This window comes from Vigna unguiculata, chromosome 10 (genome assembly GCF_004118075.2).
Source record: "Vigna unguiculata cultivar IT97K-499-35 chromosome 10, ASM411807v1, whole genome shotgun sequence".
Taxonomy (NCBI): Eukaryota; Viridiplantae; Streptophyta; class Magnoliopsida; order Fabales; family Fabaceae; genus Vigna; species Vigna unguiculata.
Genome location: NC_040288.1, coordinates 11969581 through 11993158, shown reverse-complemented (window position 1 = coordinate 11993158; position 23578 = coordinate 11969581). Strand labels below are relative to the sequence as shown.

At 31.8% G+C, this 23578-nt stretch overlaps 1 protein-coding gene across 3 annotated transcripts; it reads right to left on the bottom strand.

Moving 5' to 3' along the window:
- Nucleotides 1–10442: 10442 nt before the first annotated feature.
- Nucleotides 10443–18830, bottom strand: LOC114165741 (isochorismate synthase, chloroplastic). 3 transcript variants are annotated; one of them, XR_003599771.1, is made up of 15 exons: nucleotides 18569–18830; nucleotides 17058–17476; nucleotides 15487–15604; nucleotides 15268–15384; nucleotides 14811–14957; nucleotides 14614–14688; nucleotides 14441–14509; nucleotides 14055–14173; nucleotides 13865–13940; nucleotides 13264–13374; nucleotides 13032–13116; nucleotides 12206–12303; nucleotides 11478–11565; nucleotides 11239–11308; nucleotides 10443–10756 (listed from the first exon to the last, which is right to left on the bottom strand). XR_003599771.1 is itself a non-coding variant. In XM_028050313.1 (15 exons), the coding sequence occupies exons 1-14, from the start codon at nucleotides 18689–18691 to the stop codon at nucleotides 11264–11266; spliced, it is 1695 nt and encodes a 564-aa protein (XP_027906114.1). In that variant the 5' UTR covers nucleotides 18692–18829; the 3' UTR covers nucleotides 10443–10756; nucleotides 11239–11263. The 3 variants fall into 3 exon arrangements, 2 of the variants coding, with proteins under 2 accessions (XP_027906114.1, XP_027906115.1); XM_028050313.1 differs by having other exon boundaries at nucleotides 11478–11570; nucleotides 18569–18829; XM_028050314.1 differs by having other exon boundaries at nucleotides 11478–11570; nucleotides 13865–13922; nucleotides 18569–18828.
- Nucleotides 18831–23578: the final 4748 nt, after the last annotated feature.

The following is a 23578-nucleotide window of genomic DNA, read 5'->3' as shown; positions in this document are numbered from 1 at the left end:
ATTGTATCATCAAAGAGCCCAATCTGAGGCTACCCTGCACTTTATTCATGAACATGTTCTGGATTTTGGACATATTTCGAGTTTGATGAATTTGGACCAATTTAACCATTGCATTAGCCTAGTTTTGATAATTAAACATGTTTTGAGCATTTAGGATTAGTTAATTCATCATTCCATACCATTTTTGTGCATTACATGTCATGCATTCATGCATAGTTCATAGCATTTTTTGCATTTGATGATTTAGAGTTTTCTATTTTTAAGTGTTGATTTTGAATAAATTTTCCCACTATAATTCAAGTACAAACATTGCATTTTACTTTAGCCATGTCCATAGATTGATTCCCAAGTTTCCTCTTATACTGCATTTTTAAGGGAAATTGGATTTAACTAAGTCTTTTAGGTGAAAAAAAGGCTTTATTTTTATTCATGCATGGACAATATTAAGTTATTGTGAGGCTCAAACCTTATCTTACCATAGTCTTGAGATTCCTTGGATGGATGTTCCATAGTCTTGTCTGCCAAGTCTCCATCATTTGTTGCCTTCTACAAGTTATGGAACAAAGTGGGGATACTTAATTGGGTTTGACTAAAACTTGCCTTGACCAAGTCTGATTGGGTTTAACCATGCTTAATTGGGCCTACGATATAGGCCCAATTCCTTTTGGACGTACTTTGCTTATTTATGTTTTGTCTAAGTTAGTTGAGGTTCGTGAACATACCAACATACTCATTTTTCCATTCATTGTATGTATACTTGTCATCCGCTGATGTATTCAGTTGTTCATCCGTATCTTCTTTCCTTTTGGTTGATGGTTCCGAGTGGTTAATCGAATTTTCCATGACGTAGGAGACCTTTAGTATATGTGGAGCATACAGTTAATGTTCCATCCCTTTAATGATCTGGGAAGCTCTCGGCCTTATTAGTCTCTTAAATACTTATTTTTATTATATCGGTATATATATGTTCGTATTATGTTTACGGGTCATAGGTTAGTGGCCTGTCTGGCTCCCATAATACAATATTTAAATTCAAAATAATTTTTAGGACATTCATTTTAATATGTAAAAATACTTTTTAAATTATATATTTTAAAAAAATATTTTTAAATCTGAAAATACATAAATACATATTCTGAAATCATCATTTCAGAAAATATCTCGAATTCCGGAATGATCATTAAAGGATGTGTTTCTGCATCTTTTCAGATTGTAAACATCATTACTCAATAAACCCATGGGAGTTTATTATGTTGTCAAAGTGTGAGTGTTCCTTCTTTCGTTATTTTCTTCGATAGTTACGCTATTTCTAAAATACATAATCTTACATAGAAATGTATTGCGAAAACATTTTCATAATATTGTCGATTAGGGTTCCATGTGGTAGTTCCAAAGCTAGATGACACTGTTGTGGAGACAGGCTAGGATCTATGGGCGCTTGGGGTGGAAACTCAAGCCTTCACTCTGTTACCATTCATCTGGAATTGAGTTAACATATTGAAAAGAGCATGATCCAGTTAGGGTTTGATTTGGTTGGGAGTAAGATTAGAGAATGGGAAGAAGAAGAATGAAGAAAGTAGAGCCGTCAAAGTGGGTCAGAACCCGTGGGCCAACCCGACCCACCACGGGTTCGGGCCAGGTTGGGTTGAAAAGTTTTTTAAAAGTTCAGTACGGGTCAATTTTTGACCCAGCCCATCAAGAATCCGGCTCACCCGGGTTGAATCTGTGGTGGGCCAAGTTGGCCCACCAACCCGCATGGTGACACACATTATGTTGGACTTTGCAATGCTGGACTGTTTTTTTAACCAAACACATTGGTGGGTTGGCAAATAGAAATTAACCTAGCTTCAACTAATAAAAGTATAATTATTGGAAAAAGTATAATTAGTTTGCTGAAAAAAGTATTGCATTCAATAAAATATTGGGTAAGTCACAAGAATACTTTGATCTTAGATACTAATTTGTATTTTTATTTATTTATTTTGGTTTGTATTGGACTTTAACATCATTTTGGATTATATTGAGATTGTATTCAAGTTTATTTAAATTTTAATCCGAAATATAATTTTTGACTTAAGAAATAATATTATATTTTTTTAATTAAATGGGCTAGTGAGTCAACCCGTTTAACCCATCAACCCGTGGTGGGCTAGGCCGGGTTCAAATTTTTTCGACTGGCTAATAAGTTAGCCGAGTTGGGTTGGCCCACTAAGTGACCAACCCGTGGTGAGCCAGGTTGGGCCGGGCCGGACGATCCATTTTGACAGCTCTAGAAGAAATTTTAGGGTTTCTAATATATTTTTATTAAAGGGTAAAATGGAATATTAAACTTTATGGGTGTGCAGAAAGAAATGAAGGAGGTGCGGAAAGAAACATCCCAAATTGTATTTTTTGTAGGAACCAAAGTAGAAGTGATTTGTATATGAATTTGAAGAGTTCCCCGAGGTAAAGTTGATTTCCTTAGTGGTAGAAAAAATCCAACACCTATAATTTCGTTAAGTATTAAAAATAACAAAGTATTGTATTTTACAAATTTTGGTTTATTGGATAATATAACACCAAACGAACATAAATTAAGTTTACATGCTATACATATTGAACTTTTGCCGCAAATTTGATAGTAACTAGAAAAGAGAGAAGATTAAGAGAGAATATTAGAGAGGAAACAAAGATGATGGAGGAATTATTTTCATTGCCTTTCTCAATCAGAACTAGGGCATATAAAGTCTGTTATAGAAAATTAACTTACACATCCAAAAGAAAAAATACAAAAGCATGAAATCTAACATGGTTACTGCAAAATCTAGTAGAATCTACTTTCTTCTAGATTTTTTGTTATTGTGCTTACGATTGTTGACCACAAAATCTTTCAACCACTTTGGATGCTCCCCTTTCCTTTTGGGCTTCACATGTTGACTGTTTTGGTCTACTAAGTCTTCATTTGAGTTAGAGCCCATTTCAATTTCTTCCGCTTGCCTTTGGCTCATATCACTCCTATACTAATGGAGAAACACCTTGTCCACAACGTGTAATTCATAAAAATCTACAAGCAACTGATTTAGTGATTCCCAAGTTGAATCTTTCATAAATAACCCATCCTATTGAACTAACACCAATTCTTGTGGAGGGCCACCTTCAACCTTAAATGCAATAGTAGCCATTGGCTTGATTTTTGGTTGATTTTCAACAAAAGTAGAAGGTAAAGTCAATTCCTTGTTGTCTATATCACCATGAAAGGGTTTAAGTTTGGAAGCATGAAAAACTGGATGTGTCTTGGACTCTTTGGGCAATTGTTAGCACTCCATTTTGTAGTATTTTTCCTTTCTAAAATTTTCTTTTTAGTTTAAATAAGGTATAATTATTGATTTGGTCCCCCAATTTTTTTATTATGTTCAATTTGGTCCCCGAGTTTTTGGAATGTTCAAATTGGTACTCTTATTTTTTAAAGTCGATCAATTTAGTACCTCCCGTTATATTTCAGATAACTTCAATTGTATAGTGGTGAGCTGTCACTATCTTTAAATAAATATTTGTTTATCTTTAATTGATTAATTTTTATTGATAATTTAGAAAAATAGAGTTTTCATAAAAATGTGTTTAAAAGGTTATTTTTAAAAGTGTTTTAAGGCATTTAGTTAGTCCCTTTTAGATCTCCCTTTTTAATAAAACTTTGTTTGTCAGGAAACCCTTTATTTTTACTTAATTACATGTGAGCCCTTCACTCCAATTGTTTGTTTTTGCAGAGTAGCCCTTGCCTTAGTCAACTACAATTTGACCCAGCCTTCATTCTCGTCAAAACACATCATATTATTAAAAGAGTGGTTGATCATGTGCTTTGGTGAAAGGAGGCACGCGAAGCACAGCATAATTAAGCACCACTAATTGCACGATCCAACACAATCAAAGCTTGATGCAGTATGAGCCTGATGCGTGAAGATCTGATGCAAGAGAGAGGTTGAAGCGCAAAGATTCGCGATGGACGTTCAAGATCGCGTGATCAAAAGGGAACAAGATCAAAGTTGATCTAAGGCACAATGAAGAGGGTTCAAAGGTTACGATTTTGGCTGGAGCAAGGAGGAAAGGGGTAGGTAGTTTTCACATTCCTTTCTGATTTTTCTAGTTATGGGTTTAAAAAGGCAGTGATTAGAGTTTTCGTGGTAGGGGAGCCCTGGTTGTGCGAGAATGAGAAATGTTTTAGGGGCTAGGGTTCATGTTCTAATGTTCCTATGAGCGAGGGAGAGGAAGTGTAATGTAAGGGGTTCTCTCCATATTTAATGAAGCGAAACAATAGCATTCATGAGATTGGGGTTTTCTCTAGTGTATTAGGTAGCTCTAATTAGTTCACCCACTTAGAAACAAACACCATGATTAGACTAAGAGAGTTCACTTTCACCATTTAAAGTTCCTAGCACTTTCTTGATCTTATGTACTTTGCTTATTTCAATGAAATACACTGGTTTTGTTCCAATTCTGATTTATAGTTTGCAATTTTTGTTTATTCAAGTATTTGATTGCAGTTTTAGTTTCCTGCCTTTAATTTTTGCAGTATTTTAAGTTTCCTTTATTGCTTTATGTTACTCTTCTGTTTTGTTGATTTAAGTTTCTGCATCGAGTTCATTTCTCTTTTCCTAGCTTTAATTTTTCTGTAGTAGTTTAGGGATTAATTCATGAACTCCAATAATGGTTTCTCCTAGGCTTTTATGTTTTAGTTTTCAGTAACTTTAATCATTTTAGTTTCTCTCCATTCTAAAGCATATCAAGTCTTTTTGGTATTTTGGCAGTTTGGATTGATAAAGTTCATCTGATTTAATTTTGATGTGGAGATTCTATTATTGTCATGCTCTATGAGGGTTGCCTTATAGTGTCATGCATTTTGTCGTTCATGGTTCCTATTGCATCCTGTATTTGCATTGCATATGAAATAAGTTTGCTTTGGGTTGGCTATTGTGAATTGAATTCAAGAATCTATCTAGAACAGTTTATGTGCACACGTAATTGTATGTGAATCCGATTTGAATGGTATTGCTGTTGTATTTTGAAGTTAAAATTTTGTCCAGAGTTTATAATGCACATTTAGCATCAAGCTTAAGATCTTACTTCAATCAATTATGCAGTTATGTTGTAGATTTCTACATTCATGATTGAGTTCATTGTTGCCACGGTCTAAAACCACTATTGTCATCTATTTATAGGCATTCATGATTTCATTCATTCACATTCATAATTTGACTTTGTCATTATGTACTGGTTTTTTTGTTGTTACACTACTGCATTCTGGACCCAATTTTGAAAGCATTCTACATGAGGATCTTTGGATTGAAAATGCTGTCACGTTTAGTAATAGACATAGGTTCTTCATTGATTAATTAAATGTAAGGTCTTTTGCCACAAGATTCATGCACATCATCTTGGTCTTGTCTCAAGCTCATTTTGCATTCAGATTGAGGTTGCTTTCATGGTCATTAATCATTCCTCATTGGTGCATTTCATTTCATTTAATTCTGATTTGGGTGTGCTATTGTTAAGTGCTTTTGTTCTAGTTTAGTGCATTGTAACAAGTGTTCCTACATCTGATTCCTTATACATATCTTATTTTGGGTTTAAGTGGCATGTTTTATACTTTCAATTAGCATTGCACTCATTACATTACGAATTAGCTACATCTATTGGAGCACATTTTTGGTTCTGCATTCATGTATTTTACAGTTGCATCATAGTCAAGTTTCATGCATGTTTTCTGATTCCAATTTCATTTCACAATAGGCTTAGCATTGTATAGGGCATACAACCATTTATCACATGTGCATGATAACTAGATTTGAATAAGGTCTGGATCTGAATTCATATTCACGTAGACTTTTCCTCATTCTAATTTAGATTCCATTCTTGGTTCCTTGCATCTCATGTATTGCATTCATGCATATCTTCATTTCACTTTTTATCATGCATTTATATAGTTTTTAATTGATTAAAAATTTTGCACTTTTTCTTAACTTTTCTTTATTTTAATTTCCCCCTTTTGTTTACATTTAGATACGCACCATTTCCTTGGATTCGATCCTGCGTCAATTTTCCTATACTTCATTAGGGGAATTATTTAGGTTTTGTTTAACTCTCAAAACGACTGAAAAAAAGATGAGTTAACAGTAGTTTAAGCTTAAAAGCTACTTCTCCAATGCATTTATTGATAGGGAAAAGGCCATAAAAATGTTTAGACAACTTATGCATCCGCTTCCCTACCACTGAAGTTTGCCTATATGGTTTTAATCTCACCAAAACTTGGTCCTCCAACTTGAACAAATGATGAATCCGATGCAAATCAACATTTTTCTTCATAGTTAATTAGGACTTGATCAGATTTTTTTCAATTTATCCATGATATTTTTCCACTCACTTAATTCATGTTCCACTTTATTTGATCCAATAACATATTGTGGTAATGAAGGGGGTGGCTTCTTATACATAGCTTGATAAGGGCTCATAGCTGTAATAGTTTGGTAAGCTGAATTGTAATGTCATTCAACCTAGTGAATAAAATTTCCCCATCTTGAAGGTAGGTGGTGTACAAAAGCTCACATATATTGTTTCGAAATGTGATTTACCACCTCAATTTGTCCATCTCCTTGTGTGTGATAAGCAGTTGTCATGTGTAATTTAGTGCCACTAAACTTTAATAACCCTTTCCAAAACTGACTCATAAAAATAGGATCACGATCAAATAAGATGCTTTTATATCTGTCGTGTAACTTAAACACCATCTCGACAAATAATTAGGCCACTTGAGCTATAGTAAAAGAAGATCTCAACATCCTGAAATGTGCTACCTTGGATAATCTGTCAACCACCACTAAAATGACATTATAGTTTTGGAATGAAGGGAGACCTAAAATGAAATTTGGGGATACATCTTCCCATATGCCAATGGGAATCAGTAATGGTTGTAACAAGCTATACGAAGAATGAATGGGAACCTTTGTTTGTTGGCAAGCCAATCATTTAGACACAAATTCAGCCAAGTCTTTCTTCATTCCCGACCAATAAATATTTTTCAAACAATCTACCAAACGTTTTCAATATACCACATTTCCCCTAATGGGTGTTGCGTGAAACTCCTCAATCAACAATAGTTTCAAGTCAGAATGTGGTGGTACATAAATTTTGCCTCGATATAGCGAAACTCCTTAAGTAAAAGTATAATCAATGTCCATTTTTTATAGCCTCTGTAATAACATGCAGTTCTCGTACGAACATTAAGGAGTTTATCATCTTGGCACAAAATTTCTTGCTAAAAAAACTAATGGGATGACCATCCTGTTGGAGCACTACACCTATACCAGCCCCGGAGGCATCAGTCTTAATAACAAAGCCCTTTTTAAAATCTGGTAACTTCAAAATTGGAGTTGTTACCATTGCATTTTTCAATTTTTCAAAAGTTGTTTGTGCTTGATTTAACCATTTGAAGGCTTTTTTTTAGCAAATTGGTTAGAGGCAGTGCAACAAAAACATGCCCACATATGAATTTGCGGTTAAATCCTGTAAGACCTAGTAATCCCCTCAATTGGAAGTGGCCACTCCGTCATGGCACGAATTTTCTCTGGATTAGGACCCACACCCTTCCTGGACAGTATATGACCCAAGTACTCGATGGATGGTTGAGCAAAAGTGCGTTTGAACTTCTTCAAATAAAACTGATTAGTCATCAAACAATCAAACACAACCTTTAAGTGAAGAACATGATCATCTAAGGATTTACTATATGGTTGAAACAACACATTCATGGTGGCCTGGAAAGTAGTGGGGGCATTGCATAAGCCGAAGGACATAACGAGAAAATCATAATGTCCAACATTCGTCCTGAAGGTATTTGTTTTACATCTTCAACAAGCATTCTGATATGGTGATAATCGACCTTAAATCGATTTTGTTGAACCATAGTGTCCCATGCATTTAGGATAGTCGACACAAAATCTCCAACTTCCATCTTTTTTTCGGACCAACATAACTAGTGAAGAGAAAACACTATTGCTTCGTAGAATCACACTTGAATCCATCATCTTTTTTTGGAAATATAGGTACTTGTATGGTCTCACATATTCAAGATTGGCGTCTTGAAGCAATGGTATTTGATGGTGTATTGGTCGTTGTAGGGGAAATGTATTGGGTGAGTTAAAAAGGGTGTCGACAAACCACAAAAGGTTGGTGATGATTTCTAGGTAAGGTAATGGTTTATTGGATTTTGGGTCTAAGGGTAAAACTTAAAGATGAAAGATTTTTGCTATGGATTGTGTTGTGGTCATTTGTTTGAATTGTGTTGTTGTTGCCTCTGAAGGATTGGTCTTAGTCTGCCCTTTTAATTGTACCACTTTTCCATTTTTCATGAATTTCATTGTCAAAGAATCATAATCCGTTAACATTGGCACGAGAGATTTCAACCACTAGATCCCTAATACTAAGTCAGCCCTACTAAGAGGTAAAGCAAATAGGTCTACCTAGAATTGATGTGAATCAATTTTAATTGGTAAATTCAGGAAATATGAATCACATAGGTTCTCTTTACTATTTCCTACCATCACTGAGAAAGAATGGGTTGCTTGCAACTGTAGGCCCAAAAATTTTGCAACTTTATCTTGCACAAAATTGTGGGTACTCCCGTTGTCCATAAGAATGACTACTGAGCTTTTACCAATTACATCTTGAACCCTAAGTGTTTGAGGGGTTGTGTGGCCGATTAACGGATGAATACGTATTTGAGCATCTGGTGGGTCAGGAGAAAGTTCTGGGTCAAATCCTAGATTTTCATCTTGCTCAAAACGGTTTAACAACTTGGTGAGCTCATCATCAACAAGTAGAAATTCAGGTGCTCTGATTAAAAGATGAAATCAATTATGGCATCTATGTCCTGGAGTACATTCTTCATCACAATAATAACAAAGCCCTTTTATCCCTTCGAGTTTGTAGATCTGCAACAACCTTTTGGTGCTTATAGTTGTGACTGATGGTCCTACCATTCTTGAAGTAGCAGAAGATGTGGCTTTGAAAGGAGTCGTGGTCATTGTAGTAACATACCTGGATTTAGGTTTTGTCGCAAAAAGCTTTTCCTCCTATAACTTTGCAAGGTTGATGGCTTCCGCAAGCAAATTTGATCAGAACGGAATAACTTCGCGTCGGATCTTCGACTTGAGCCCGAAAATAAAACAACTCAAGTAAAATGGTGTTGATAACCCATGAACACGATTAGCGAGATTCTTGAACTGAGCTTGGTAATCTCAAACCAAATTCGTTTGGCTTAGTTTGAAAACCGCTCCTTGAGGATCATCAAAATTTGAAGGTGTAAATCGCAATTCCATAGATTTGAGAAATGTTGCCCAAGATGAGAGTTGGCAATTGGTATGCATCCATTGGTACCAACTTAAGGCTTCTCCCTCCGTGTAAACGGAGATGATTCACAATCATTGTTCATCTGTGGTACGATGATAATAAAAAATTGTTTTACTTGAAATATCCAACCCAATGGATCCTCGCCATTGAATCTAGGTACGTCCAATTTGATGGTGGTGGGCAAGTGTAATGGGTTGTCAATTTGGAGTTTTGGTTTAGTAATTTTGCTTTCCAATGCATCAAGTTTGGTGGATAAGGCTTTAAAAGTATAAATAAGAGCTTCCATGGTGGTGGCATCATTAGTAGAAGATAAGCCTACCATGCCTCTCAATGATAGCACCAAATGATAACAACTAGAAAAGAGAGAAGATTAAGAGAGAAAACAGAGATGATGGAGGAATTATTTTCATTGCCTTTCTTGATCAAAACCAAGGCATATAAAGTTTGTTACGGAAAACTAACTTGCACAGCCTAAAAGAAAAAAATACAAAAACATAATATCTAATATGGTTACTACAAAATCTAGCGAAATCTATTTTCTTTCGAATTTGTTGTTATTGTGCTTACGATTGTTGATTACAAAATTTTTCATCCACTTTAGGTGCTCCCCTCTCCTTTTGGGCTTTACATGAGGACTATATTGATATGCTAATTCCTTATTTAAGTTAGAGCCCATTTCAATTTTTTCTTCTTGCCTTTGGCCCATATCAAAGTTCATGAATACTAATTCCTTTTGTATTTGAATAGGACAATATTTTATTTGGGAAGATACATGAATAATGGATTTTGAATTTCTTTAATTGAATGAAAAACTAAATAGTTAGGTAATTTTTCAGGTATTAAAGATACAAATTTGGCCGGCAAAATATTTTATTTGGACATATACATCGATAATTTCTTTGGACGGATACATGAATAATGGATCACGAATTTCTTTAATTGAACAAAATACTATATAGGTAGGTGATTTTTCAGGTATTGAAGATACAAAGCTTAATTAGAATGCTAAAATTACTTGCAAATACCTTTATTTCACCCCTACTATGCAAAATCACTTGACATAATTGTATTGACAAAGTAGTTTGATTATGATATTATGCCCAAATATGATATTACATAATGATAATTATGATCTTCCTTAAGAATAATCCCTAATACAACAAAGGTATTAGGGGAAAGAATTGTAGTCTTGGCTTCTTAACCCATATACAAATTGATTAGTTTTCTTGAATCTTCTCAAATGAGCCAAGAACTTAATCCATTATATAAACCTCATTTGTACAAACTAAATGTTGTCCATATCCTCCCAATCGCCAAATTTATTAGGCCAATACCTAAAGGAAGGAAATACCGTAATCTCAAACTTCATGTAGAAAAACTGCAAGAACAAGAGAAGAAGAATTAGCAATCACATTAATCAGTTAGAATTAAGGGAGAATTAGATTTTTCTTTGTACAATGGGAAAATAGTTCAAAATGGATAGTATATTTCTTGATTAGAATGAAACGTGCATGTTTGCAAGAGTTTTATTTCGAGGAAGTGATTATTTACTTTACAAGAGTTCTGTCTGAAAACTATTAGTAAATAATTATTTCCTTATAATAAATTCAACTAAACATGTATCCAAATTTAGGTTTAGTTACTTATTTAGTTCCTCCATTTTTACTTGGGAGTTGGTCAGAGAAGTCCTTATAATTGATCAAACAAATGGTTGCTTTTGAGAAAAACTATCCCCTCTGGATTTTATAATCTAATTCAGTACAACATTGGATTAACAAAAACCATCAATCACCAATCCCTTACCACAGAGGCCATTTAAGAACTTAATTAAACATAAATTCAGTCATTAACAATGCTAACCGTATCAGTGGAGCTCATTTACAATCTACTTTTTGTCTCTGGGCAAGTCCAGCTTGAGCAACTTGGTGAACTACAAAACATGATTCAACTCATTAGGACAATGAATTTTTGTAGAATGGTGCACAACAATCATGTGAAGTGAAAAATTCCTTAAAAATCTTTTCGAAGGATGCATGAGCTCTAAACAAAAGGGCCACGCATGAATTTAGATCCATATTGAGCTGTATGCACAAACACACCTGAGATGTCTTGAGTTCTAGCTCATCCCATTCCAGATAAGGACTGCTTCCTTCCACAATCCCTGTCCCAGCATATATAAATGCACCCCTATCCTAAAATCAAAACACGGCAAGATTATGATTGATGGTAAAGACATCATGAATAGGTAATAATTAGATTTCGGGAATTTATGGGAATTTCATAATTATTTTCCACAATTTTACCGGAGGGACAACAGGGTTTGTTCAAAGCTAGCATATCAATATTTAATTTCAACAAATGATAAAATCTCTCTCCATCTGTGCCAACTTCTGAAACTCAAGTGAAGAAACCTATTCTGAAAGTGATATTATATTGTCACCAATGCAGGGATATATAAACTGAATCAGATGCGTTTCCTGCTACAGTACTACTTGAAAAATATATGAGAATAAGATTCCTGTAGTTTTATGAATTTTGTTTAACTTATAAACCAATTGGATTTAGTACCTTATCTAATCTTTAAATGATTTTAAAAGTTAGGTGAGACTAAATCCACATGTTTTTTAAAGTTTAAGAACCAAATTCATCAATATGAGAGTTCATAATCTCGTTTGAACAAAAGTGTAGAGAATAGAAACGTTTGATTTATATCAAAAGTTAGAAACACGAATATTTTGGAATATAATAAAAATCTACAAAAAAAAAAAAAAAAACTCAATCTATGCAAACTGAATGTGTCATTTGAAAAACCCCTTCTATAGCTAACCTTTTCCACCAATGCTGACCGGATGCCTACAGCAAATTCACTCTCTCCTCCTCCAAACCAACCAACAGGTCCAGCATACATCCCTCGATCAAATACTTCTGCATATTGTCTTTGAAAGTAAGTAAAATTTATGAAAAACTTAGCCACAAGCCACCAATCCATACAAGACAACATGATACTACCTCTAACCCAAAACCTTACAACAATAGGTTAGTAGATCTTTTCTCGTTATCTTCTCGCCCATTTCAACCTAAACTTTCAACTCATACTTAATTCAAATCCAGTTATCAAATTTACTAAAATCTAGTATGGAAGCTTCTGAACAAATATTTATAGAAGAAAACAATAAAATGAATCATGGAGGTAAAATGAATCAAACTTTGCATAAGTTAAAATTAACGCGCTGCACCTCAACTTTTTTAAGAGCTTTCTCATTTAATTTCTCCGTATACAACTGTAAACTTAATTTGCTTGGCCTTAGCATTCTTGCCTTAGAAAACTGTTGATAATAAGGTCCTAAATTAGGCCTAAATCAGTATATATCACATAATATGAGTAAGTCTCATTTCTGTTCCAATCATTCTACGCAGATAACATATTCCACCAATTCCCCTAAATTTTCAGTCAGTACATGGACTTTCATGTCTTAGTGCAAACTACGCTCTTCTCAATTTGTACATCGCACAAAAGAATGTGACTTGTTGCAGTTTATATGACTTCCTCTATTTCACAACGAAAAATCTAAATAATCAGGCTAAAAGTCTTTTAACTAACAAGAAAAATATTTGATTGGGTAGAAACAGTAATACATGAAAAGAGGATGTACCTGTCTCTGCAATTAAAAGTTGTGCCTCTTCTGTTGGAAACCCACAAACAGCTGGACTAGGGTGAAGCGATGACAAAATTTCAAACTAAAATATAAAAAAAGAAAAGAGCAGATGAACCACCTAGTTATTGTCGAATAAATTCTACTATTTGTAAAGAACTGAAATTCAGAACCTTACAAGGAATGTCCGCTGAAACATAATTACTTGGTACTGAAATTATATTATGTTTACCTCATCTTTTTCGGATCTTAACCTGCCAGATAATTGAGCAAACAAATGTTGAATCCTGGGGAGTTTTCTTATAATTTTCTCTGGCTTGATCACAACCCTTTCACATACTGCCTGATAGAAAAACATGAGATAAAAGGTTTATCTTCATGGCATCACAAAGTTCATGCTAAAATTGTTCTAAAGTGGATATATGGAAATGCAATAGTAATATGAAAAATGAAACATGTTTGAGTGTGGCATCACAAAGTTCAACCTTTCAATCAACAATGCTATGGTCATATGGAGACAACACAACTTCAATGTTATAATTAGATAAACTAATACAATTATTCTACCCTTGCGTCTGGATTTTTAAATTGACAGGTGGCCAAAGTTACGTACACCAGATTCTAATTTCTAAAAGTTCGCATTATACAACCAATAATCATTTTATTGAAATTGAATCTCCTCCTTCCAATTACTCTTGTTCTCATTGACCTATGAATTGTCTAATGGCGGAAGGAAATATTGAATTAGAAACAAGATCATACATGCAGAGTAAAGTATCTTCTAAACAGATAACCAATCCATGCTAATAATTAAATTATACGAATAAACTTACCTCTAATTTTCTTCTTATGGTGTCTCTAACTATGGTAAACTCAATGTCATCCTTTGGACTGTAAAGAAATGACAAACTTGAACAACAAAAATTGAGGAGGTAGACATAAACGTAAATAGAAGACATTACATGCACCAAGGAAATTAGTCTAAAGCTGCAGTTTTGATCAGATCTAAGTAACAAGGTATACCTAGTAAGTAAGTCAAGTTGAATTTGACGATCTAATGCTTGTGATGCTCCTCTAGCACGGGTTCCAGCCAAAGCCTCACTAGTAATGTGGAGCCATTTTCTGTGAAATAGTTGCTCTGGCTATTCATCAAGTTCATAAAAATTAAAATGGAAACAGAGGAGAAAAACGTGTCATTGCTGATTCAATTCTGTAAAAAGTTCTTGAATATGTTATCCACTTTATGATATACAAAGTAAGCAAACTTAATCTATTAACCTAAATTTAGCTAGAGTTGTGTAAAATTCATTTGTAGGTGTGCTTTGAGGGAAATTCAGCACAGCATCATGACATGTCATGTAAATGATATATCGGTAAGAATATATAAAACCATTGTAGTGCATGCTTACTGTGTTTCCAATGAATGCTGGTGCATTTGGTGGCTGAAGCAAAAACTGATATGCATTTTCACCTTCAACCTGTAATAGTTTGATGGGAACATAAGAAAAATTGCCACCAAATAATATAAGGACAAACAATGTTCAATTTGCTTGCGACAAAACGAAAAAGACAAGTACAGTACCTTTAAGCAAGATAACCATGCAAGAGGATCAATATCAGAAGTAGGCACTACTCTAGTGCTACGTGCTAGCACAACCTGAGTTTCCAAAATTGCATAAGATGAGTTTTCATACGGACTCTTGAAACAGGAGTTATGATACAAAAGCTTGGAAAGAAAAAAAAAGTAGACAGCAGAAATGAGCATGAGATATATGTTACCTTGGTTAATAAGGAGTCATTTCGCTCTATCATTTGTAAAGCTCTATTAACTGCAAGATCCCAGTCTACTTTACTAGGAATGTTATGGCTGCTTAATATTAATGTTGGAGAAGTTTGTTTTGGAAAGTTCACAATGGAAGAAGAAACCTACACCGCAAAGGTGTGTTGTGTTTTGAATAAAACATTCTGCTTAATAATTTTCAAGACAACTTATATATAGTTCTTTAAGTATTTTTGGTGTTTTCCACAAAAAAAAAAAAAAATTAGAGTTTCATCTCAATAATCAATGTAACAAAAGTTTGTATTACAAGTCAATATAACTTAGGAAGGTGAAACTCCAATTCTTATTATAGATTAACCAAAAGTACCAAAGAAACTATGTGTAAGTTTTGTCCCAACAGCTTTCAAGGGAGAAAATGTTTTGTGGTAACTCAAAAGACCATCTATTAGCACTCACTTTGCAAAGTGTTTCTTGGAGTGCATTGATTGCATTTTCCCATGACCAAGAAAGATCATTATCCCAAGCAATAGTAATGGTAAGCACTGATCCTCCTTCAAGCTCATTGAACTCAACCTGTCATTTTTTTTGGCTTGGTATCTCTAGCTGCTAATGCTATAAATACTAACACAAAAATGGAATAGAAATTAGTTTTTGGAAAGAAAACAATTTATGCACCTGAGGTATCATGAAGTAGAAAGAACCAAAAGCCAGCCACTCTGATGACACCTTAGTTTCTGCATTGAAACGGATAGCTCCATATGCACGGACTAAAGGACATCTCTCCGAAAGAAACCTTGAAAGTGAAATATGTTTTCGAAAATCAAAACCTAGGAGAAAATTATAAACAGATTTTGAGGTTTTATACATCACAGTCGGTGGAATTAATTTTGTACACGAGAACTGCAGATTAGGAAGTGTAAAGATCAAGGTTATAAATTAAGCATTACGAACTATATTGAGTTGTAAAATTATGAAACAAAAGAGATAGTTTGAAATTTAGTGTTTAATGCAGTAATTTAACTAGGAAATGACCATAAGTCTCCACAAAATCATAAGTCATAACAGTTTGAAGCATCTATATCAAAAGGTAAGACTGAATAAAGAATATTAGACTAATCTAATATCGGTTCCTTTTCGCGTAACAATCTACTCAAACGTTACTTCCCAATTTCAATGACAGAAATAGTAAAAAATAAGTGAAAGAAAAACTACTGTTGAATAGTATGATTCATTTGGATGATATAAATGATACCAGACTTAAAGTGAATAGCAATTCATATATAAGATTTTAATAAATGGTGAAGATAATGTTAACAGCATAACTGTTCTCAACAATATTTTTAACACATTTCTTATTTTTGTAAATTTTGATCGATAAAAAACATTGTTAAAGAAGTGTTGAAATACCTTGTAGTCAAAATTTAAATGGGTCTAATGAACTGTTGAATCGATGACTAAGACAACCACCATGGCTTGTGCACTAGGAGGAAGGAATGAACATTGCATTTGTTTTATTTGAGAAAAGATTATCAACTATCTGCCACCCGAACAAAGGACTCGATAGAACATTCAACACGAAAGAGGATTCAGTAAATGATATAAGAGATTATGATACCATCTCATACCCAAAATCTTAAGGTAATGAAATTGTGGGTTTTTTTCTTATATACAAGTCATTTTGCTCATTCACATTCAGGATCAGACTCAAACTCACTTGAAATTGCAATCCCATGTAAAACTTTATGTCTCTTGCCTATTATTTTCAATAAATTTTCTATATATTTAACCACTGCTTTATTTTATTTTTCAAACATGTGTTTATATATGTGTTTAGTATTTTCCATGACAAGTTCTAAAGATTATCCCCAAAGAAAATGTCAAACAGTGTTAAACGCATTTCCATCTTGCCGTTCAACATATTCTACTATAAATTTTAGGATGATTTCTAATTTTAGCCTCTCTTCAATTTTATCCACTGTTTTGTTTTAACAATTACGGTTCTCAAATTTTATAAAATTCATAATTTAAATTTATTTTTAGTTTCAGGTACGTTTTACTTTTTATTTTGATGCACTTAAATTACAGACAAACTATGCAGCTAATTAAAATAAAAATACATGTAAAGTTAATAAATAAACCAATATTACATAATCTCCAGCAACTGATATCACAGAGAAAAAAAAAAATTGAAGAACATCAACATTATAATTTAAGCTGATTATTTTTGAAGGTGAATGGTGAATTACCTCCTTATAGAAATCCAATCCCAGTAGGAAAATGGGTGTGGCTGGGAAAAGAAAACAGCTGAACCCACCCCTGCAACGCTCACCAAGTTTTCTTCACCATGGGGACTGTGCTTCCTTCCAGAGAAGAAGCAGCGAGGAAGCAGAAGATGATTCTGTGAATGGAGCCAATCGATGGCCTCAACCTGCTCTTCAATCGGCACCTGCACCCTTACTATGCCCGACGAGGTACCAAACGGAGCCTCCGATTTCAGCTCTGAAATGGCCATGTTCAGACTGTACATAGCCATTGCAGGTGATGCAACTGCTGCCAACGTTCTGGTTTCTATAGTCCCAACTGGCTTCCTTGCTCTTGCATGTTGGTCATTTCCCTCTCTGCAACCATTCATTGAAAGGTAGCAGCACCCTTGACACACAGGTCTCTGAGTCAAAAAATCAAACATAAACAAGGCATTAGTTCTGACATCACTTTCGATCATTTTTTTCAAGATTAAACTATAAAAATGTTGGGCTAGTTTATCACCCTTCTAAAAGTGAAATTTAGTTTGGGTGCAAGAAGATAAAATATAAGCATGTAATTAACAAATTTTGTCATGAGCATGATACAAACTATGATATTGTAGTAAAAAAGTCATTTCATATTTACTTCAATCTGATACACAGCATAGAAGATCAGATATTACATAAGATTATATATTATAATTTCACCAGTTCAAAAACAATAAATTTTGTATATAGTTATGTGACCATATATCTAATTTTACATGAAAAATTATAAAAAAAATCATAAAATAAATATTTAATTTGAGAAAACTTTGGAAACATAAATGTAATTTACTTTTTTTAGCCAAGACTTAAAAGAGTGAGTAAACATATATGAAAAAATAAAAGTAAATTGAATTTTACATGAAAGTATGTTTACAATAATTTATAGTGGTAGTTTCTCTAATTTTCTTGGTCGAACTATAAATACATCATGGTTTTTCCTCATAATAGTTTAAATTCTGCTTCATATAAAATGGGTTAGATAATGTTGAGTGTTTCGAGGAGGATAAGGCAGATACAACACCACCAACTATACATGATGAGCTCAACGTACACAATTTGGGATTACCACCACTTCTAAGTCAAAAACTTGTAATAAATTCATCGGTCTCTTTTATATAATTTTCAAATTTCTCATTTTTACTTCACGGGATCTTAGATTAGCGTTTCAATTTTCAATAGATAATACTTAAAGAAACTATGCATATAAATTAATTTTAAAAAAAAACGTCTCAAAGAATTAAGCCAAATTTCTATCTTAATTTGACTTTTACATAAATCAAAATCAATTTTACATGGCAGTTATCTCACCTTGAACTATTTAAAACCCCATCACAGAAGAATCGCAGTTAAATTTTGTATGTAATTCATTATTTACTCAGAAATACTTGTGAAAAAGAAAAATAAAAATTCAAAGCATAAGCATGTATTGCTGTAAGAGATGAAAAGGAAGTAGTTGAGTGCATTACATGGTAGTGGTGGAAGTAGAGGGATTGGTGTCCCTTGGAAGCGGGAGAAAGAAGGGTGTTGGTGCTGCATTTCTTTGTGTCTGTGAAATGAGTGAGCCACTTGTGAAAGGTGGGTGTGGCCATGATGAGTTTATGTGTGAGGGAGCATGAGAGAAAGAAAGGTGAAGAAGAAGAAGAGGAAGAAAACACAGTGTGGAGGCAAAAATGTAGAAGGAGATAGGAAAATGATGATATGGTTTGGTGGGGTTGGATTTGTTTCAATAGATTTCCTTACTTGATTTTCTTTGGACTATAGTCATCTTTTTGCAAGTATCACACGTGATGGAGGACACTTTTTCCTTGGCTGCTAAACTAGGAGAAAAAGTAAACAGGGGTGAACTATTTATTTCATTTTTATGGGTAAATAAATAGGTTCAATATATTTTTTTCAAATTATAGTTTTTAAATTAAATCATAAAATATTTAGTCTCTCTATCTTGTGAGAGTTATTATGTAAAATATTTTTATCGCGTAAAATTACGTGAGAAACGAAATTCTACGATAAATTATAATAAAACATTTCGTTATAGTTTGTTTTTTTATAAAGTGTTAAGATGAAATATTTTATAATTTAGATTAAAGATGAAACATAAATTTTTTTATAATAGTTTGATAACGAAAGGCATATTTAATATTATATAAATGATATTTATAATTTTTATACTGGAATTTTCTATTTTATCTTTTGAATATATTTTTTAGTATCTTTTAATTCTTACCAGTATAGAAAACTATAAGGATTAAAAATATAGGATTTGAGAGAGATTCAAACGGAAGAAGTAATAACTCAAATGAATAACTTTTAAATTTGTAAAAAGAGTAATTAAATCTTAAAGATATGTAAGCATGGTAAACGTTGAGTAAGAGAGAAATAAGAAAAAAAAAACGGGAAAAAAAGGGTAAAGATAGAGAAACAAAATGAAAGATGATGTGATGGAAAAGAAGTAAGTAAAATGGAAATAGAGTTGATGATGATAGAATTTGTTTGTTTGTGCTTAAAATGATAGCAAAATCAGAAACGGAAGAACATTAACATTCTTTGGTTTTTTCAATAAGTTTACTAAATTATGTAAAATTTGTTAACAAAGTAATTGTTTACTAAAAAAAAAATTATCTTACAAAAAGTTCAATCAAAGAAAAATTATATGAAGGATATATTTTTTGTAAATTATATTCTTCCATAAAAAGTAAATTTCTTTTGAAATTAATATCTTTTTAAGATAACTTTTCATATTTATAAAAAGTACATTTGAGCAAAGATGGCCATTTTGGTGAATAGAAATGAAAATTTTAAATTATAATTTTGTTTCTCATCTTATCTTCGTTTAGTTTTTGTCAATACAATTTTAATATTTTTTTATCAGATGTTAATTTTTATTAATTTTGTTCAATTTCTTTTTACTAACTTTGTGGTTTCTTTTCAATTTTATATTTTTTTAAAATGTCCATGCAACTGTGTCCCATGTTTAAAGTTAATATTTTATATTTAATTTGACTTTTATATTCATTATTTTTGTTTAATTTAATCCAATTTTTTTTTTAAAATGGAACAATTTTATCTTTTTCTAAATTGAGATCAAATTTAATTTTTATATAAATGTTATAATGATGCTTTTATTAAAATTCACATTTTTATTAAATATTTTTTGTTTAGGATTACAATTAGTTTAAAATTTTAAACTAATTATAATCCTAAACTAAAAATATTTAATAAAAATTTGAATATTAATAAAAGTATCATTATAACATTTATATCAAAATTAGATTTAATCTCAATTTGAAAAAGACAAAATTGCTCCATTTCAAAAAACTTAAATTGAATAAAAATAACAAATAAGGATCAAATTGAAAATAAAACATCTCTGACACGTGACACGTTATTGGATTGACACGTGGACTGTTTTTTCAAAAATTAAAAAAAAAATCACGAAGTAATATGCGACTGTCAATATTTTCATTATTGTTAATCATTTAAAATCGAGATAGAAAAAAATATTAAATTGAACAAAATTTACAAAAATTAAGACCTACTTAAAAAATAATATTAAGACTAAATTAAACGAAAATAGATACTAAATTTTTAATTTAACCAAATAAAAACAATCATCAATGAACACAGATAATAAGTACAGCTTTCTCAACCATGGATATTCAATTGTAAGAGTTGAAACTAAGTGAAGATTGTGACATAGCCCGAGTTTTTTTTTTTTTTTAATGAAATAAGGTATTTAAACAAGATTGAGTTTGGAACAAGAAGTTTATATAGAGTTAAGAAGTTGGGAGAATAATAATTGGACATAGAATATAAAGCGAAGAAGGAGGGAGTGGTTTGAGTGTGAAAAGAAACAACGTAATACATTGATGTAAGAATTATTAAGGAAAGCTTTAAACAAAGAAAAAGAGCATTGGTGGATATGAAATGACAATCAAATAGTAAAGTCAGCGTATACAAAATTACAAAAGTGCATAGAGTACTTACAAAAGACAATCTAAAAGAGGAATTGCAATAGGAGATAATTTATGTGTCATGTGTGGATTAATGAAGGAAACAACCTGTTATTCGTTTCTTACTTGCAAAATAGCTAAGTAAGGAATAGGTGCTATAATTGGATAGATATTACCTCCGTTTCTCATTATCAATCTAAAAAGTATTTCCAACGTTAGTGATCAACAATTTAATAAGAAAGGAAACAAAATGCTTATGAAAGGTCATAATCTGAGATTTCAAAAAAATTCGTATCCGCAGGGTCTGTAGATAAAATTCGTAACGGGTGAAAAGTGGAAATTGTAAATAGATATTCGCAGGTAACATGTACAGGTATTTTTTATACCTGCATGTTAACGGAGCAGGTATGGGTATTATAGTATTTATACTCGTGGATATCCGTATCCGCTATACTCTAATTTAAATTAAAAAAAAACATGATTAAAATATTAACATATTGATTTTGAATGGTTTGTTTTTTATTAATTAGTTTTAAAAAATCTACATTTCATTGTAAACTGTTATTTAATACTATTTAAATAGATTCTTTGGATTTTGTTTGAAATTTATAAATTTTATGTATTGTATTTTATTTGAATTTATGGTTAAAATATGTTGTTAAATATTTTAATTTTTTTTTGTAAATACCCGCGAGTACCTATGAATATCCGTGAATATTAAAAAAATATGAAAATATGCGGGTACCCCATGGATATGGGAACAGGTACAAGGCAAATATTTATCCAGCGAGTAGAGTACGGGAGAACTACTACTAATACCGTACCTGTCTCATTGACATCCCTAATGGAAATACAGAAACTATCTTTTTTAGAAATGGAAAGGTTAATTTGGAGAAGAAGTCTTTACTATAACACAATTAAAAGTGTGGCATAAATAAATATCCTAAATAGAGATGGCAAATAAACTCGTCCCCGTGGGTATTGCCCGAACCCGTCCCCGTTTTGACGGGGAATCCCCGCTTTGACTGGGTATGGGTATGGGTATGGGGAATCCCCGATTTTTTCAGTTGGGTATGGGGATGGGTATGGGGATGTACATATCCCCGCCATAATACCCGTCCCCGCCATATCTCCATTCTCGTTTAAATTATTAAAATATTCACAATTAATTAAGTAACCCTATATATATATATATATATATATATATATTCTATTTTTTATTTCTTTTAATTATTTGGTTTGTCATGAAACTCATTCGCATCTCCAATATATTTTTTATCTTATCATAACCTTTATATAATAATGTTAAAATGATGTATATTAATTAAAAAAAAAATTATGCCTCACATTTGAATATTTCTATTATTTTTTAATATTTTTATTTATTATATATTTTTCTTTCACATTTATACTCTCAATTTAAGGTAATATAACAAAAATTATTTACTTCTTATTATTAATTTTTGTTTAATTTGAAGAACTCTTTTGTTTCATTAAAATAATTTTTGTTATTTTTCAACTATTGAGTATATATGTTGATATTTGAAAAGTTTTCTTAGTTCTCTAAGATATTTTTCATCTTATCATACCTTAATTATACATTTGATTTCCTTTATGCGTTTTCTTTCGATAGTCTCTCAAATTATTTCTAAAACACACATTTGTTAGTTTTTTAATATTTTTATTTATTGTTTATTTTCATCATGTAGAAAAATATTTCGATATATTCTATTTAATTATTTTTTATTTTATAACTCATTATTAATCATACTGTAATTTTTTCACTTTAAATTATGTTTGAAGTGGTTAAAGTTATATATATATATATATATATATATATATATATAATGATATTTAGGAATAATATATGATTATTCACTACAAGAAAAACATGAAATAGTGACTGATTTAGTCATTAACCTATATCAGTCACTATTTTTCTTCATTGGTGGTAGTAATTGATTTATTGTCTGAATCAGTGATTAAATTAGTGACTGATTCAATGATCGAATCGGTACTTGATTTAGTGACCAATTTAATTACTAATTTATTTGTAATTTAATGACAAATTTTTTGGTCACTAATGATATTTCTATTTAATTTTAACCACTTCAAACATAATTTAATAATTAGTTCTCTAAGGTATTTTTTTATCATACCTTAATTATACATTTGATTTCCTTTGTGCAATTTCTTTCAATATCTCTCAAATTATTTCTAAAACACACATTTGTTAGTTTTTTAATATTTTTATTTATTGTTTATTTTCATCATGTAGAATAATATTTCGATATATTCTATCTAATTATTTGTTATTTTATAACTCATTATTAATCATTCTGTAATTTTTTCACTTTAATTGTATAAATAACTTTTATTTACTACAATATAAAAATTTAATGTAATTGCTATGAATATTTATTTGTCACTATCCAACGTATATTGAAGTTCAAAAGATACAAAATCTATGTCAAAATTTTATTATTATGTTTATTATTTGTTCATTGTGTCATTTTGATCAAGTGA

What these genes read in the sequence shown, in the direction of transcription:
- LOC114165741 (XM_028050313.1), bottom strand. Translation starts at nt 18,691, where the DNA reads ATGGCCACACCCACCTTTCACAAGTGGCTCACTCATTTCACAGACACA. An exon ending in TCTACTTCATGATACCTCAG is followed by an intron (nt 15,385 to 15,486) that starts GTGCATAAATTG and finishes AAAAAATGACAG; the next exon opens with GTTGAGTTCAATGAGCTTGA. An exon ending in ATGACTCCTTATTAACCAAG is followed by an intron (nt 14,689 to 14,810) that starts GTAACATATATC and finishes TTGGAAACTCAG; the next exon opens with GTTGTGCTAGCACGTAGCAC.